The 15,859-nt window shown below is 44.8% G+C and overlaps 1 protein-coding gene across 2 annotated transcripts; it reads right to left on the bottom strand.

Moving 5' to 3' along the window:
• Window positions 1-678: 678 nt before the first annotated feature.
• LOC142495005 (tetraspanin-7-like) lies at window positions 679-11,078 on the bottom strand. 2 transcript variants are annotated; one of them, XM_075599842.1, is made up of 3 exons: window positions 9,804-11,078; window positions 1,456-1,756; window positions 679-1,348 (listed from the first exon to the last, which is right to left on the bottom strand). In XM_075599842.1, the coding sequence occupies exons 1-3, from the start codon at window positions 10,406-10,408 to the stop codon at window positions 1,175-1,177; spliced, it is 1,080 nt and encodes a 359-aa protein (XP_075455957.1). In that variant the 5' UTR covers window positions 10,409-11,078; the 3' UTR covers window positions 679-1,174. The 2 variants fall into 2 exon arrangements, with proteins under 2 accessions (XP_075455957.1, XP_075455958.1); XM_075599843.1 differs by having other exon boundaries at window positions 679-1,756.
• Window positions 11,079-15,859: the final 4,781 nt, after the last annotated feature.

The raw sequence follows: 15,859 nt of genomic DNA on the forward strand, positions 1-15,859 counted from the left end.
ATGTCATGTTGCAACCGGTATCGTATGGTCTGTTATTGCTTTATGGGATAAGCACCAAAATTTATTTACTTGCAAATGGTGTGCCGGCTGTGCATTGGATTCTATATATCAAATGGAAATATACATATACAGCTCAACCCCCTTATAACGCTGTGCTTGGGGTCCAAAGAATCACATCGCGCTATAAGCGGATCGCGTTAGATATAATGTACAATTGTATGCATTGTACAATAAAGTATTTAAGATACCAATAATCGTGTTGTAAAGTATTCATAGATACGAAAATTGGGAGCGATGCTTGCATCGCGTTATAAGCGGATTCGCGTTGTAACTGATCGCGTTATAACGGGGTTGAGCTGTATATATATATATATATCACAATAGAGCATTACAGAGAAGGGCTGGAGTGAGTGTTACTTAAATGATTGTTGTTGTTGTTTAAAGTGCTGTGGGTCAGAGGTCTATATTCTTGCATTTCTAAACTTTTGACATATTTGAGGAAGTCACACACAATTCACGTCACAAACAGTAATAAATGCGCAATTAATCTTCACTTTCACATTTAGCCACGCAGAACTTCTTCCATTTGACATACACATAAAGGACCAGACAGTAAATTACTGGCACACTGTATACCATAAATTTCGGCGTGCATTATAACTACTGCATGCTCCATAAAGCAGACTGGATATTTATTGCCAAATTACAGGGTAGCTCTAGATTTCCTATCTAAACAGTTAAACAATAAAACATGAGAAATAGTGAAATAAAAAAAGTCAAAGACTACAACTTTAATTATTATTTAAAAAATGTAGACACTGGGATAGAAAAAAGGGGCACATTATGGGGCCAGCTGATCTTGTAGGGTGGATACCCAACTTCTAGTTCACAATTATAGTAAGGTTTAGAGATGTGCAAAACTTTCTCCCAAAGACGCAAACTTTTGTCAGAGTTTGCAAGCGATTCGCCAAGTCTTTGTAATGCACACCCTAAAATATAGCTTTTGATTTCTTCTCCTCTCCAGCAAAAACCCTATTTCAGGGTCTGGTCTTAAAAAGGCTTGACGAAAATTGTGAATTCTCTGCGACCCTGTGCATTCTCAGTGGAAACTTGAGATTTTTGCTACATTTTTAAAATTTTTGACCAATGCAAAATTCTGCGATGATGTTTAAATTCACCAATAGAATTGCAAACCCCTTTTGGACACATTCACAATCTGTACAATCCCTTGGAAGGTTGACAGCGACATAGAAATGACAACATTGTCACTTTCTGAGGGAAGGCATGCAGTCCCATACATCGCCCCAGCGCTCACGTCGGGATCATGTCCGGCACCCGGTGAGGGATCCTGCTGGCAAATAGACATGATAAGATAATGCCCACCACCTGTGTGACTGCCAGCCCCAGGGCAGCCGTGGCAATGTAGAACATGTTGTCGCTTACAAAGTCACAGACCTTCTTGAAGCAGCCATCCCAGTGGATGCCTGGTGCGCCTGGCAGCAGAGGGCTGTTGCGACAACCGCTGCGCACTTGACAGCAACTGGTGGGCACTGAACCATTGCTGGTCTGCGGTGGAGACTGGCACTGCTCCTGCTGTTCCATGGACCAGGGTGACTCTAGCCAGTCACGGTAACTGTGAACCCCACAGCAACGAAGGGCTCGCTGGATGGCATCCAGAGCATTTGCCTTCTCCTCGTCTTCAGAGTAGGAGAGGACCGCATCTTGCAAGCCACTCTGGAAGCCCTCTGCAATGTCCCTGTGGTAAGACATGCAGATAATAAAGTGACACCACCTGCACTTCCTTATGCACAAAGTCCCTTTAGCTATACACAAAGGACTAGCCACAAGCTTTACATCCTTTTGCCGCCAAAGGGGCCAGCAACACATAGAAAAGCCATGCGCTGCAGGCCCTCTGGTAGCAATGGGTTAATTCTTAGCTCGGTTTTTGGTCATTTTAATCAGGCACAACAATGTGCAATCCATATGCAATTTAGGGGGGAAAAATCCCCTTAATATATATATATATTTTAATGCTATTTTCACTGACAATTTTTTTGGCTCTACTGTATGTACCAAAGCACAAGTATAAGCAAATCGCGCTGAAAAATACTTGAAAAATAATTGCGCCTGACAGACTCTATGTAGTAATCTTAGTTGCGCCATTTTTGGATCTGTATGCGACGAGATGAGGGATTTATGGAGGAAGTGGGGGGGGGGGGGCGTTATATTTGCATATTGTCACAGACGTATGTATTAGGAAGTGTGCAGCTTGCATTACATTTCTCCGTCATGTTAAAGGTGAAGCAAGTCGGTTTTTAATCATAGAATACGAGCGCAGTAAGCGCCAAATACAGCAGAAATACACGTAAAAAAATGTTGTGTTTCACACAGAAAACTATGATCTTTCTTTTTATGCAAATACCTGCATGTCAGCGCAGAACACTTTCTTTTTATGCAAATACCTGCATGTCAGCGCAGAACACTTTCTTTTTATGCAAATACCTGCATGTCAGCGCAGAACACTTTCTTTTTATGCAAATACCTGCATGTCAGCGCAGAACTCTTTCTTGATACATTGGCCCCCTGGAATTTTCTCTTGAAATAAATAATGTTTTTTTTTCTGACTAATAATTACATTTAAACTAAGAGAATAAAAAAAGCAGTGTTAAATATCTTTCAGGGACTTTTTTTCTTATTGATATGGGATTGTAGGAAACTGCTGAAATGTTTCTCTACTCTGCCATTTGGAGCCTGCCATATAGACTATGGCAGAGGTGCTCAAACTGGTACTCAAATACGCAGGTTAGGTTATAAGGCTATCCCAGCTTCAGCACTGGTGGCTCAATCCGTGGTTCAGTCTTTGACACAGAGGTAGGTACCTGCGTGAATATATCCTGAGTATAATTGTAAATCCCTTTTCTATTTAGGATGTTAAATGAACACAAGATACTATTATTAAAACCGTACAGCAATTGGGTTACTACTAGACAAACATCCCCTCATGTGTCCTGTGATGTACAGCGCTGCATAGGATGAGATAATCACCCCCTGCACTGATACAGTATGTGGTGGCCGGACGTAACTTGCCACCGAGCCAGCCAAGGGACCAAAGGGGAGTAACAAGTAGTGCCGGAGGCCTAACACAAAAGGCGCTACGCGTCCTGCGGGGGGGATGAGGACTACTGGTAAGGCAGAGAGGAGGCCGGCATGTCTGAGCCATCAGAGAGAAATGGGACCTTTCAGTGCGGTCATCTCACTGCAGCCGATCAGCCGCAGGGGCCAGCTAGCCGCCGGCCCTTTCACCATAAAAGTAAGTGGTTAGAGAAATGAAAAAAAGATAATGTCGGCGCCAATTATAGTAGTGAAAATAATTCAAACCATGTGGTGAACAGTCCAAATCAAAGTCCTTTGGTGATTGATGATGGATGATGAGCAAAATGCAGATTCTCTCCAAGACGTGACGTGATATATGAAAAAATATAAAAAGAGAAGATTATAGTGCAGTATGTCAGTAATGTGGACATAAAAACATATAACACTAACAACATATAACATACAAGACAGACTCACAACAGCAACAAGCCAGACAGAAAATAATAAAAAAGCTATTTATTGACAACTAATGCAGGATTCTGGAGGGTGTCACACACCAATCCGGGGGGGGGGGGGGTAAAATCGTTACCCTACTCACAGAATAAAGGATATTTGAAAGCAGCAGGACTGGAAACACTTTCTGTGGATCCAAGATGGTGACCGGAGCTCTCTCTCTGGCGTCCCCACGTGTGGCAGATGCTGTGTGGAGCTCCAGGGACGCAGGAACAGTGATGCTGCTGCGCGGGCGTCGCGTCACGCTCTCTCCTCCTGCCGGTCTCCTATTCTCCTGCTCTGTGTGTGTAGATCCTCCCCCTCGCCTCCAGCCGGGCGGTGTGCTCCCCAACTCCAGGAATCAATTGCTTCTAAAAACGGATCTTCCCAACGCGTTTCGAGCGCATGCGCGCACTTCTTCAAGGGATGTAGCTACCCCTGAATCTGGATAGTTTATATACACACAGTCCACTATTCCGATTGGTTAATGTTACAATTGGCAATAAGTTAACTGTATGACTGCCAGAATGGAGGTAGCAAACAGAAAAAGCCTGGCTAAACATACATACAATAAATAAGACAAACCAATACAACATTAAAACATTAAAAAACTTTAAAAATACTAAAATATTTAAATAATGAAAGGAGCTCACAGAGAGGGAATATGTGATAAAAAAGCCTTCAATTCAAAGTCTATATTTAACCCCCTCGGTGAGAGTGTCTTCAATTCATAAATCCAGTATGCTTCCCGCATACTGGCATGATTGAGTCTATTCCCACCTTGGGGGCCAGCTTGCACCTCCTCAATGGCCTGACACCTTAAGCCTATAGGGTTCTTATTGTGGCATAAAAGAAAGTGATGAGAAACACTATGTGTGACTAGTCCTTTTCTTATATTATAAATGTGTTCGTAGACACGTCTCTGATAGGATCTCCCCATCCTGCCAACATATTGCAAGTCGCAAGGGCATTGCAGCAGATAAATTACAAAAGTTGAATGACAGTTAATAAATGTTTTTATCGGGTAGGTCTTAGAGGTGACCATAGATGTAAATTGCCTAGCATCAGTGCGTCAGATGATTTTCACCCAATACTTGCTCAGTTAGAGAAGACCCTTGTGCTAGAAAGCAAACAGTGGTGGGAAGCCACCACACTGAGCAAGTATTTGGAAAATCACCGCATCCCGAGGGGTCTGAGAGTTCGGAAAAAACCAACTGCTGATGCACACAATGAAGGCTTCATGAAGGAGTGGAACGAAATACTTGACCAGTGTTCGTTCTCTCTCATGAAGTTATTGGTGCATCAGCGAAGAAAGACCATGGTGGACCTGGACAACCAGATTTTAGAAATGAAAATTCAGTTAGATCCCTATAAGGACAATAATGATTTGCTTGCACTTGAACCAATCATTAAGAAAAGGTTGGATCAGGCAGAACTGGAACTAGTCCAGATCAAACAACAAAAGTTTTTTAGAGACAAACAGGACTATGATTCAGGTTGCCAGAGAGATTGGGCTAAAAATTCTAAGGAGGCTAATATGAAAATAACCGAACAGAGGAACACAAAGGTGATAACCAAGGAAGTTAGGGCTACTAGGGGCAATATTACCCATAGAGAACAAAAACATGCTCCTAAAAAACAAAATACCACCTTGATGGTTCCAACACCCTTCATACCTGTTAAACCACCAGTGCATGATAAAAACCTCTATCTCCAACAAAAAAGAGCCAAGGAGCGTTATGATGCACTGGTATTACCCCAGTCCGTTCCTGTTGCAGTAAGTAACAAATACACACTGCTGTCGGAGATGGGCTCGGAAAGCGATGCAGAGAGCATCTCCTACACACCCCTCCCTACACCTGCTATTAAAACCAACTTCTCTTTTTTAGAATGGAGGAAGGAGAGAGAACACATCTTCCCAGAAGTGGAGGTTGTAAAACCATCCCTAGAATCTCGCCTTCCTCCAAACTACAAAAAGAGAAAAACAGGTCCAGAGGGAGAAGAGGAGGTACTGGTAGAAATCGAGTAAAGAGGAGTACGGTACATCCGAATATATTCAATATCAGTAAGTATTCTCTCACTGATGTTGAAAAGAAGGTACTCAGTAAAGGTTTGACATTTGCCCCTGTTTGTGGGCCAAACAGCTTCAATGTATTTATAGATGTACACAAATTTGCTCGCAAGCTAGCCCTGAAAAAGTATTTCGCTAGGGATGCTGTATCTAAGCAAGTTATTAAACCCAGTGATGTGTGCAGCACAGAGAGTCTCCCACGAAAAACTTTTAAAAAACCATCAACATTTTATCCCAAGTTTGCACAAGGGCACTTTTCTTTTGTGGAGATGGTGAACACGGATCTTGAAAATTCATGTCGTACATATAAAATCAAGTATGACAATTTTAATGTACAGGAGAAGGAAGCTGTTTCCAGTTTAGAAAAGAACGATTCAATAGTCATCAAATGTGCTGACAAGGGGGGGGGGGGTTATTGTGGTCATGGATAAGGATTATTACATCAATGAGTCTATGAGACTATTGGGTGATACGACCACATACCTCCCCCTCACAGGCGACCCTGTAGTTCAATTTAAGGCCGAACTTGGTAACCTGCTGACTATTGGCTTGAAGAATGGGGTTATATGTGAGGATGAGTTTAATTTTTTATCCATAGAGTTTCCACGCACTCCTTTATTTTATTTTATACCCAAAATTCACAAACATTTAACTGCACCCCCTGGGAGACCTATTATCTCGGGTATTTCTTCCCTCACTTCTAATTTATCACAATTCATTGACCATCACCTCCAACCAATTGTCACAGGTGTCCGGTCCTATTTGAGAGACACGACGCATGTATTACAAATTTTAAAAGATCTTGAGTGGCAGCCTGGGTATATATTAGTTACAGCTGATGTCACATCACTGTACACAGTGATTGATCATCAACTAGGCTGCCAAGCCGTGTCTCGCAAGTTGGAACAGGTGAACAACTATTCACCTGGCAAAAGGGATTTTCTGGTTGATGGTATTAGGTTTATTTTAACACATAATTATTTCACCTTTAACTCACACTACTACATTCAGAAATGTGGCACCGCCATGGGCACGCGGTTTGCTCCTAGTTATGCTAATTTATTCATGGACAGTTGGGAGGAGGAGTTCATTTGGAACAACTGTCCACTAGGGGCGGGCCTTGTGCTGTGGCGGCGCTACATTGATGATGTGGTTTTTGTTTGGTCGGGCAGCCAAACTTCACTTGATGATTTTTGCACATATCTTAATCACAATCACTATAATCTTAAATTCACTTGTATTTCTAGCACGGAATGTATTGACTTTTTGGATCTTCACATTTATATTAGGAACAACACTATATGCACCAAGACATTCTTCAAGCCAGTACAGGCGACCAATTATGTACACGCAGATAGCCACCACAATCCACAGTGGCTACGGAATATCCCAAAGGGCCAGCTAGTACGTCTTAAACGTAACTGCACTGATGATGAAACATTTAGGACACAGGCAAGGGATCTGAAAAATAAATTCATCATGAGAAAATACTCAGAAGACCTTATTGATAAAGCATTCGATCAGGTTGATAACCTTCAAAGAGACACTTTACTCAATTATAATGTAAAGAAAAAAGAGAGCACTGAGAGATATAATAATCAAATTTCATTTATCAATCAGTACAACGAAATGGCCCGAAAATTAAGCACATTTTGAATAAATATTGGCCCATTTTACTTAAAGATGAAGATCTGGTGGACATTTTGCCCAAAAAGCCAAATATAATATTCACAAGGGCCAATAATTTAAAATCGAAACTAGCCCCTAGCTGTCCTATCAAACAGCACAAATCAAAACAGATAGGGAACATTATGGGTTTCTTTACTTGTGCGAAATGTGTGGCTTGTTCCTTTAGTAAAAATGCTAGGCAATTTACATCTATGGTCACCTCTAAGACCTACCCGATAAAAACATTTATTAACTGTCATTCAACTTTTGTAATTTATCTGCTGCAATGCCCTTGCGGCTTGCAATATGTTGGCAGGACGGGGAGATCCTATCAGAGACGTGTCTACGAACACATTTATAATATAAGAAAAGGACTAGTCACACATAGTGTTTCTCATCACTTTCTTTTATGCCACAATAAGAACCCTATAGGCTTAAGGTGTCAGGCCATTGAGGAGGTGCAAGCTGGCCCCCGAGGTGGGAATAGACTCAATCATGCCAGTATGCGGGAAGCATACTGGATTTATGAATTAAAGACACTCTCACCGAGGGGGTTAAATATAGACTTTGAATTGAAGGCTTTTTTATAACATATTCCCTCTCTGTGAGCTCCTTTCATTATTTAAATATTTTAGTATTTTTAAAGTTTTTTAATGTTTTAATGTTGTATTGGTTTGTCTTATTTATTGTATGTATGTTTAGCCAGGCTTTTTCTGTTTGCTACCTCCATTCTGGCAGTCATACAGTTAACTTATTGCCAATTGTAACATTAACCAATCGGAATAGTGGACTGTGTGTATATAAACTATCCAGATTCAGGGGTAGCTACATCCCTTGAAGAAGTGCGCGCATGCGCACGAAACGCGTTGGGAAGATCCGTTTTTAGAAGCAATTGATTCCTGGAGTTGGGGAGCACACCGCCCGGCTGGAGGCGAGGGGGAGGATCTACACACACAGAGCAGGAGAATAGGAGACCGGCAGGAGGAGAGAGCGTGACGCGACGCCCGCGCAGCAGCATCACTGTTCCTGCGTCCCTGGAGCTCCACACAGCATCTGCCACACGTGGGGACGCCAGAGAGAGAGCTCCGGTCGCCATCTTGGATCCACAGAAAGTGTTTCCAGTCCTGCTGCTTTCAAATATCCTTTATTCTGTGAGTAGGGTAACGATTTTACCCCCCCCCCCCCGGATTGGTGTGTGACACCCTCCAGAATCCTGCATTAGTTGTCAATAAATAGCTTTTTTATTATTTTCTGTCTGGCTTGTTGCTGTTGTGAGTCTGTCTTGTATGTTATATGTTGTTAGTGTTATATGTTTTTATGTCCACATTACTGACATACTGCACTATAATCTTCTCTTTTTATATTTTTTCATATATCACGTCACGTCTTGGAGAGAATCTGCATTTTGCTCATCATCCATCATCAATCACCAAAGGACTTTGATTTGGACTGTTCACCACATGGTTTGAATTATTTTCACTACTATAATTGGCGCCGACATTATCTTTTTTCCTTTCTATGCTGAGCTACTGACTGTACAGTTAGTTTCTGTCTGGCTGCCACTCTTTATTAATTGTCCCATTAGGGGTTTGTGTTTTTTAGCGCTGTTTTGCACCGTCTTTTCTGTTTTTGGGTTAGAGAAATGAATGTTAGTATTTGCCGTGTTTGGCAATAGATTTAGCTACATTCACAACATAAGAGCACACACCCACCTCTATTCAGTTTTAATTGTTTTTAACAAAAAGAACGATTCTGCGCTCCTACCAATTAGGCTAAAATAAAATAGTGATCTCATGAATAAGGGTCATTTAGTTAAACCCTTTGGCCAAAGCGTTAAAAGCCTGCAGCCCCGTCAAGGCATAACCATATGCCGTTACCTACACTGGATACATGTAATTATTGTCCCACGGACTGGTGAAAAATGTGAGAATGTTCTGTCCTCAAGACCCCCTAACAGGTCAGGTTTTCAGGATATCCCAGCTTCAAACTAAGCCACCTGTGCTGAAGCAGGGACTGATTGAGCCACCTGTGCTAAAGCTGGTATATCCTGGAAACATGACCCGTTGTGGGGGAACTGGAGAACTGGAGTTGAGCACCCCTGCCGTAGAAGCAATGTAAACGGAAGGAGACATGCTCATAAAATAATTCCACATTTAAAGAAATGTAAATAAAATAAAGTAGAACAGTTTTTTTTGTTTGGCATTTTTGCTACCCTCCTATGGAGCTTGAAAACTGCATAAAACCCCCCCACCGGTGTCTTTATCATCAAATAATAAGCCCCTACAATGTTAATGGGGGACAGAAGTTGGGTCATCATGGTATAATTACCCTCCTAGGAACTAATAAAACCTTGCAGTAGCTGCTTTATTCTGAAATAATCCCCACAATTCAGGACATGTAAATGGACATCCCATAGGAGTGTGATATTACCCAGCCGCTGCAGTCAGGGCAGGAGAGGATAGAAGAGGAGCCAGGTTACCTGCGGTAGAACAAGCCGAAGAGCCCAGCAGCTAGTCCAGCCATGAGCACTGCCAGCTGGAAGAGCCCGTAGGTGCGAACCAGGCATCGCTTCTCTGCCACAGCACTGAAACAGCCCAGGAAACCCCAGAGCAGCACGGCAGCTCCAGTTGCCAGCAGGATGAGTGGGGTGTTAGGGTAATCATTGGTGGACAGCACCAGGTAGTCATCCATGGAGATTTTTGTCCAGATGCCCACCGTGAGCATGGCCAGCCCGGCAAGCCAGAAGATGAAGCTGAAAGCCATGAGGGATAGCTTGAGCAGAGCCATCCTGCTGCCCTTGCACGTCCTGCTGCGCTGAAGCGGGGATTTTGGGCTTATCAAAGGTCCCACCAGGATCTCATCCTTCTGCAGGATGCTCCCTGTAATTGTTTGATGTGACATAGGCTGCTGCCCCTCTCCATCCTCCTGGGGATATGCAGGGAGCACCCACACACCAGTATGGTGGCTGGTCAAGGGAAATCCAGCCAGGCTGGACCTCCTCCTGCCACCCTCCAGCTCCAAACCTTCATTCTTCACTGCAGCATTCAGCCTTGGTAGTACCTGGTCTGCTAATCTATCAGTCATGGTCGCTTGCCTCTGTGGGTTTTCACAGCCTCCCCCCTTTCACCACCTCCCTGTAAAGCCAATAGATCTTCTACGGCTCAGCAGCAAATATCACAGGGGTGGGCTTCTGCACACAAGACTAATGAGCTTTGTGTTCCGATACCTCCAGACAATGCAGCAGCTGTGCCTTCAGGTTTAGAGAGAATCTTTTTTTTTCTTTCTCACTGACATGGTAAGCAGCGCTGCAGAGAATTTACCAGGCACCATCAATCCCTGGCCAAGGAGCTTACAGCCTAATTATTTTATAGGCGAGGAAAAGTGACATAAAATCAGTAACCCCAAATTCTATTTGGCCACATTGCTACTGGAGAGGCTGGAAATGGAAAAAGCAGGATTTACATATTTTCAGTGCCCTAAAGCAAGACAAATTCGATTATTTTTCTTAATATCACATTTCAATAAAAATGCATACTCTTTACAATGGCATTTGTTTTTATGATGTAGAACCGTGGAGATGTCTTAAATAGAAGCAGTCATTTTATGTCTGCAATTTTGATACTTTGGGAAAAAAATTAACACAAATGATCTGCTAGTTCCAATGTTTTTGCTGCTTTATGATTCAGTGCTTACACTGTTAATTAAAAAACAAAAATAGGCTACTTAATATTTATAGGATTATTTAGATTTTCTGTATGTGTCTCAAACATTTTGGTTAGGATTGTATCTCTAAACGGCACATTCAGGCCCCCTCCCCCCCCCCCACCCACCCCCAATCGCAGATAGGGACCATGTGGGGAAATCTATATCTGTTACCAGTGTGGTGCAATACCTGTTAGGTTCACAGGAGGCCTGAACCTCCGCCACTGGGAGCCTGGGGTGTATTCTGGAATGTATACTTACAGCGCCTCCACCTGTGTAGGATTCTAGGAGTGTAGAATGCCCCCTTACACAGGACCCACATACACAGTAAGCACATACACCGAAGTATATATAAGAACAGTTTACTGTATAGGAAACATAACAAAACTCATACATCAATGACAATAACCTTAGTGTCACCCATTTAACACTGGACCTCATAGGCTGCAACCCCACACCATATATCCCTGAGTCCCAAGTGTCCCAAGAGTCCCACAACCCCACCCACGTGTGGGACAGCGTTGCCCACTAAGATGAAGTGTATAGGTGGTGCACTTGGTGACTTGGATAATACCTGCCCGGTGCTCCTGCTACCGGGTGCGCAGATGACCTTTACTTGGAATCCCTTGCTCCAGGAGATGATCCAAGATGCCTCCGCCTCAACGGTGGGTGGCTCCCGCATGGAGTGATCCACCTTTATAATGTCTCTTATCTCTGCTAACGCAGAGGATGTTATACCTTCACGCAATTCACCTTCACAGCAATTCACCTTCACAGCAATTGCCAGGATAGTTACGTTTCCTGGCGGGACCCTCACTTGTCTAGGTTCTACAGGACCCTGTCCCTATCTCAGGGGAGTCCCTGCAGTAACCACAAGCTGGGGGTGAGTAGGGCCTAGCTGGGGCCTAAGGGGAGACTTCTGGCCTAGTGCAGGAGGCTACTTTCCTCCCTGCACAAACACACCCTCCCCTCTCTGTGTCCCAGCTCCTACTGACACTCTCACACTCTTGCTCCACTGTCAGCTTCCTGACTCCAGCACGCAACATTGTATCTCCTTTGCTGCAGGAGAATCTGTAAACCCTATTGGCTTCAATGCAGCAGGTGATAGGGGTGAAAGGGCAGTCCCCAGAGGCTGCTGGGAGTTGTAGTCCCTTAGGTTCCTCTTTTACATTGGGGCCGCGTCCACGAACTGTAATGGCCCCCGCCGCTGCTAACTGCGCATATGCAAACTGGGGGATGTCCCTGACTATGGAGCGCCTCTTCCCACCCCCTGTAATGGCCGTCGTGTCGCTTCTGGGGCTATATTGCGCGTGCGCGAGCTTCCGCACATGCGCAAACACACACAAGATGGCGGCGCCCTGTAGCTGATGTCGCCGGGAGCCCCCGGTGACGCGATCACCCCTGCAACTGCTCTCACGCTGTCGCAGGTAAGAGAGAGAGAACCGAATGTCTGGGGAGCCAGAGGGGACCTGGCTACACACCATTACAGAAAAAAAAAAAAATTCCCCCCCTATGCTCTTGCAAAAATGTGGATTCTGCATGTATGTTCTGGGATAAGTCAACACCAGCTACAAACTAACCCACTATTCTCAAAATCAATTCCTCAAGGCACATCATTATCAGCACCTGTTTTAAGACAAATTCTTGCATAAACTTTGGCTCCAACCACTTAACAATAAGTGCAAATAAATTTAAAATGGTTTAATTATAAAAAAAAAAAAAAAAAAAAACACAGCAGTGCTAGAAGACCATATGCACTGTTAGGAGAAACTCTGAGTTAATCTTAGCTAGTGAGTTACAAAGTCATTTCTGGTTTATGGTGTAAGCATTGATTTTGAGTGTCAGGAAGCAAAGACGTGTAACTAATTAATGCTCTTCTTTTTAGCCGCAGGTTAAACCAGCAATTTATATTTTGGGGGAGGGGTGCTGAATGAAAGCTTAATATGCTACATGCCTGTATTGATTATTTATTTTTGTATGGCGTCAATATTTTTCGACAGCCCAGTACAATATAGGGGGAAGAACGTTAACTTTGTATACCAAAAAGAATAAATATACTGAAGCAGTAGGAAGGAGATCCATGCTCCAAGGATCTTACAATCTACAATACTAAATAACCTTTGGAATTATGGACAATATTCACAGCGGTGCTCAGGTATAAGATAATTCAGGGAAGCGCAATCTTTTTTCCCTGCGTCCCCCTGCTGGCTGTCCCCCTCTCTGCGTTACCTCGGCTCCGGTGTTCTGGGCGTCATGATACGTTGCCATGGCGACGCATCTCCAAAAGCCGTCTGAGCCAAGGTAAGTGCAGTTTACAGAGGCCTTCGCTGCTTCCCCGGCATTTAATTTAAGTGCCTTCGGGAAGAACGCGGGGCCTCTGCAAACCATGCGCCCCCTGCAGACAATCTCCCGTGCGCCCCCCTGAGATAACTCATAGCTCCATAAATTCAAGTCATGTCTCAAGTGTCTTACTGCAGTGTAACGTCCCCTGGCTTAGCACCACTTTGCAATAGGACAACTACAGTACAACTCCAAGCATGCTGTGCTACATCAGGCACCGCTTCAGGGGCAGGAGGATGTAACCCAGGATAGACAGAGTGTTACGCCGGTGCTGCCCGCAGACCAGACTCGTCCCTTATACTGAGGTGGGGACGTATATGTGCACGCACCCGCAGCAGAAGGAGCGTGTCCGGAGTGTGGTGTTTTGGCGTTGCCAGGCCAGGTGTGAATAGGTGTAGCAATACTTGCCGGTACCGGTACAGAAGAGAAAAAGTCGTTGCCGTTAGGCAAGGTCAGGGAGAGAGAGATCCGGGAGGTCGAGGTCCAAGCTGTGGTCGAGGGATGAGAGAAGCTGCAAGGTTAAGTGGGAGCCGGGGTCCAGAGCCAGAGAGGAACGTCCGCCAAGCCGGGTCGCAACCTCAATAAACGAAGAGCAAAGGGAGAGCCAGAATAGACGTCCGTAAGCAGAGACTATGTCGAGCAATGTGAGAGAGGCAAGACAGTAACTATATATTGCGGCTGACCAACAGGGAACGGAGGCAGTCCTGGAGGAACATGAGGTGCTGTCCTGGATTGGGTCCTATGATAGGCAGCCAGGTGGGGAGCTTTAGGGTTAAGTGGCAGCCTTTGTGAGATTTGGGGGCGTGGTTTCACTGCTAGTGCAGTGAATAAATTATCCTTGCCCGGCGCGCGCTCTGTAAAGTCGGAGAGCGCACGCCCGGAACCAGAGGGAACCGCCAGAACCCTGAGAGTCCGCGGGGCAGCACCGGCCCACTGGGAACGAGGGAAGGCCCCCGCACAGCGGGAGCAGGTCGGGCGAGGAAAGGAAGCCGTCTCACGGCAGTGGGGGCATTCGGAGGTGAGGAGGGGTCGCACTATGAGCGCCGCGATCCCCGCATCCTCACAGTACCCCCCACCCCTTCAGGGTCGGCCTCAGGACAATACTCCTATGGTTTGGACGGAAACTTCTTTCGGAAACGTTTGAGAAGCCCAGGTGCATGAATGTCTTTAAGAGATACCCATGATCTCTCTTCGGGTCCAAAGCCCTTCCAATGGACCAAGAATTGAACCTTACCTCTCGAGAGGCGGGAATCCAGTATGGCTTGGATCTCATACTCTTTGTTGCCCTGTATGATAACTGGGTCTGGTCACAAGAGTGTGGTCCAGAAAGAGAGGACTGGAAATAAACGGCTTGCGAAGAGATGTGTGAAAAACATTAGGAATTCTCATGCTTTGAGGTAATTGAAGACAGAAGGCCACCGGGTTTACCTGCTCCACGATAGAAAACGGCCCCAGAAACCTAGGTGTCAATTTAGGGGAAGGGGTTTTGAGGTAGATATTTTTAGTAGACAACCAAACCTTGTCCCCTGGTTTGTAGTTGGGTGCAGGTCGGCGACGGCGGTCAGCCTGGATTTTAGAAGTCAGGGAGGCCTTTTGAAGTGCTGATTGAATTCTAGCCCAAGAGTCCTGTAGGAGGGAGATGTGTTCATCCACAGCTGGAACTCCAGAGGAGATATTGGAAATAGGTAGGCGAGCCGATGAAAGTCGTAATTAATAAAGAAAGGTGTCTCACGAGTGGATTCATTCCTGGAGGAATTAAAGGCATACTCAGCCCAGGGAAGTAATTCCACCCAGTCATCCTGGGAGTCAGAGACGAAGCACCTTAAATACTTCGAGAGATTGATTAACCCTCTCGGTCTGTCCATTAGATTGAGGGTGATATCCCGAAGAAAAGGAGGAAGCAATGCCCAGTCTTCTGGTGAAGGTCCTCCAGAATCTGGAAATGAATTGAGAGCCACGATACGATACGATGGATGTGGGTATGCCATGGATCCGGAAAATCTCTTTGGAGAAAATATTGGCAAGGCCGGGTGAGGAGGATAATCCTTTGAGAGGAATAAAATGTGCCATCTTGGAAAACCGATCCACCACTACTAGAATGGTGTTCATGCCATTCGACCTAGGCAATTCGACAATAAAGTCCATGGATATGTGGGACCAGGAGAGCTCCGGGATGGGTAAGGGCAAAAGAAGTCCATGGGGTCTCTGGCGAGGAATTTTATTGCGTGCACATACCAGACAGGCCCGGGTAAATTCAAGGATGGATTTGGCCATATTGGGCCACCAGAAGGTGCGACGGATGAAATCCAAAGTCTTCATGAAACCTGGATGTCCTGCCGAACGGGAAGCATGCCCCCATTCCAGAATCTCAGGAATAAACTTGGGCTCCACGTATAAGGTGTCCGTCGGAATCTCATGATCTCTAGGAAGGTGTCTTTGAGACTTGATGATCTTTTCAAGATTCTTGAATGTAGCGACCGCGAGGATCTTTTG

This window comes from Ascaphus truei, chromosome 5 (assembly GCF_040206685.1).
Source record: "Ascaphus truei isolate aAscTru1 chromosome 5, aAscTru1.hap1, whole genome shotgun sequence".
NCBI classification, from domain to species: Eukaryota; Metazoa; Chordata; class Amphibia; order Anura; family Ascaphidae; genus Ascaphus; species Ascaphus truei.

What these genes read in the sequence shown, in the direction of transcription:
- LOC142495005 (XM_075599842.1), bottom strand. Translation starts at nt 10,408, where the DNA reads ATGACTGATAGATTAGCAGACCAGGTACTACCAAGGCTGAATGCTGCA. An exon ending in TTCGGCTTGTTCTACCGCAG is followed by an intron (nt 1,757 to 9,803) that starts GTAACCTGGCTC and finishes GTCTTACCACAG; the next exon opens with GGACATTGCAGAGGGCTTCC. An exon ending in GGGATGGCTGCTTCAAGAAG is followed by an intron (nt 1,349 to 1,455) that starts GTCTGTGACTTT and finishes ATTTGCCAGCAG; the next exon opens with GATCCCTCACCGGGTGCCGG.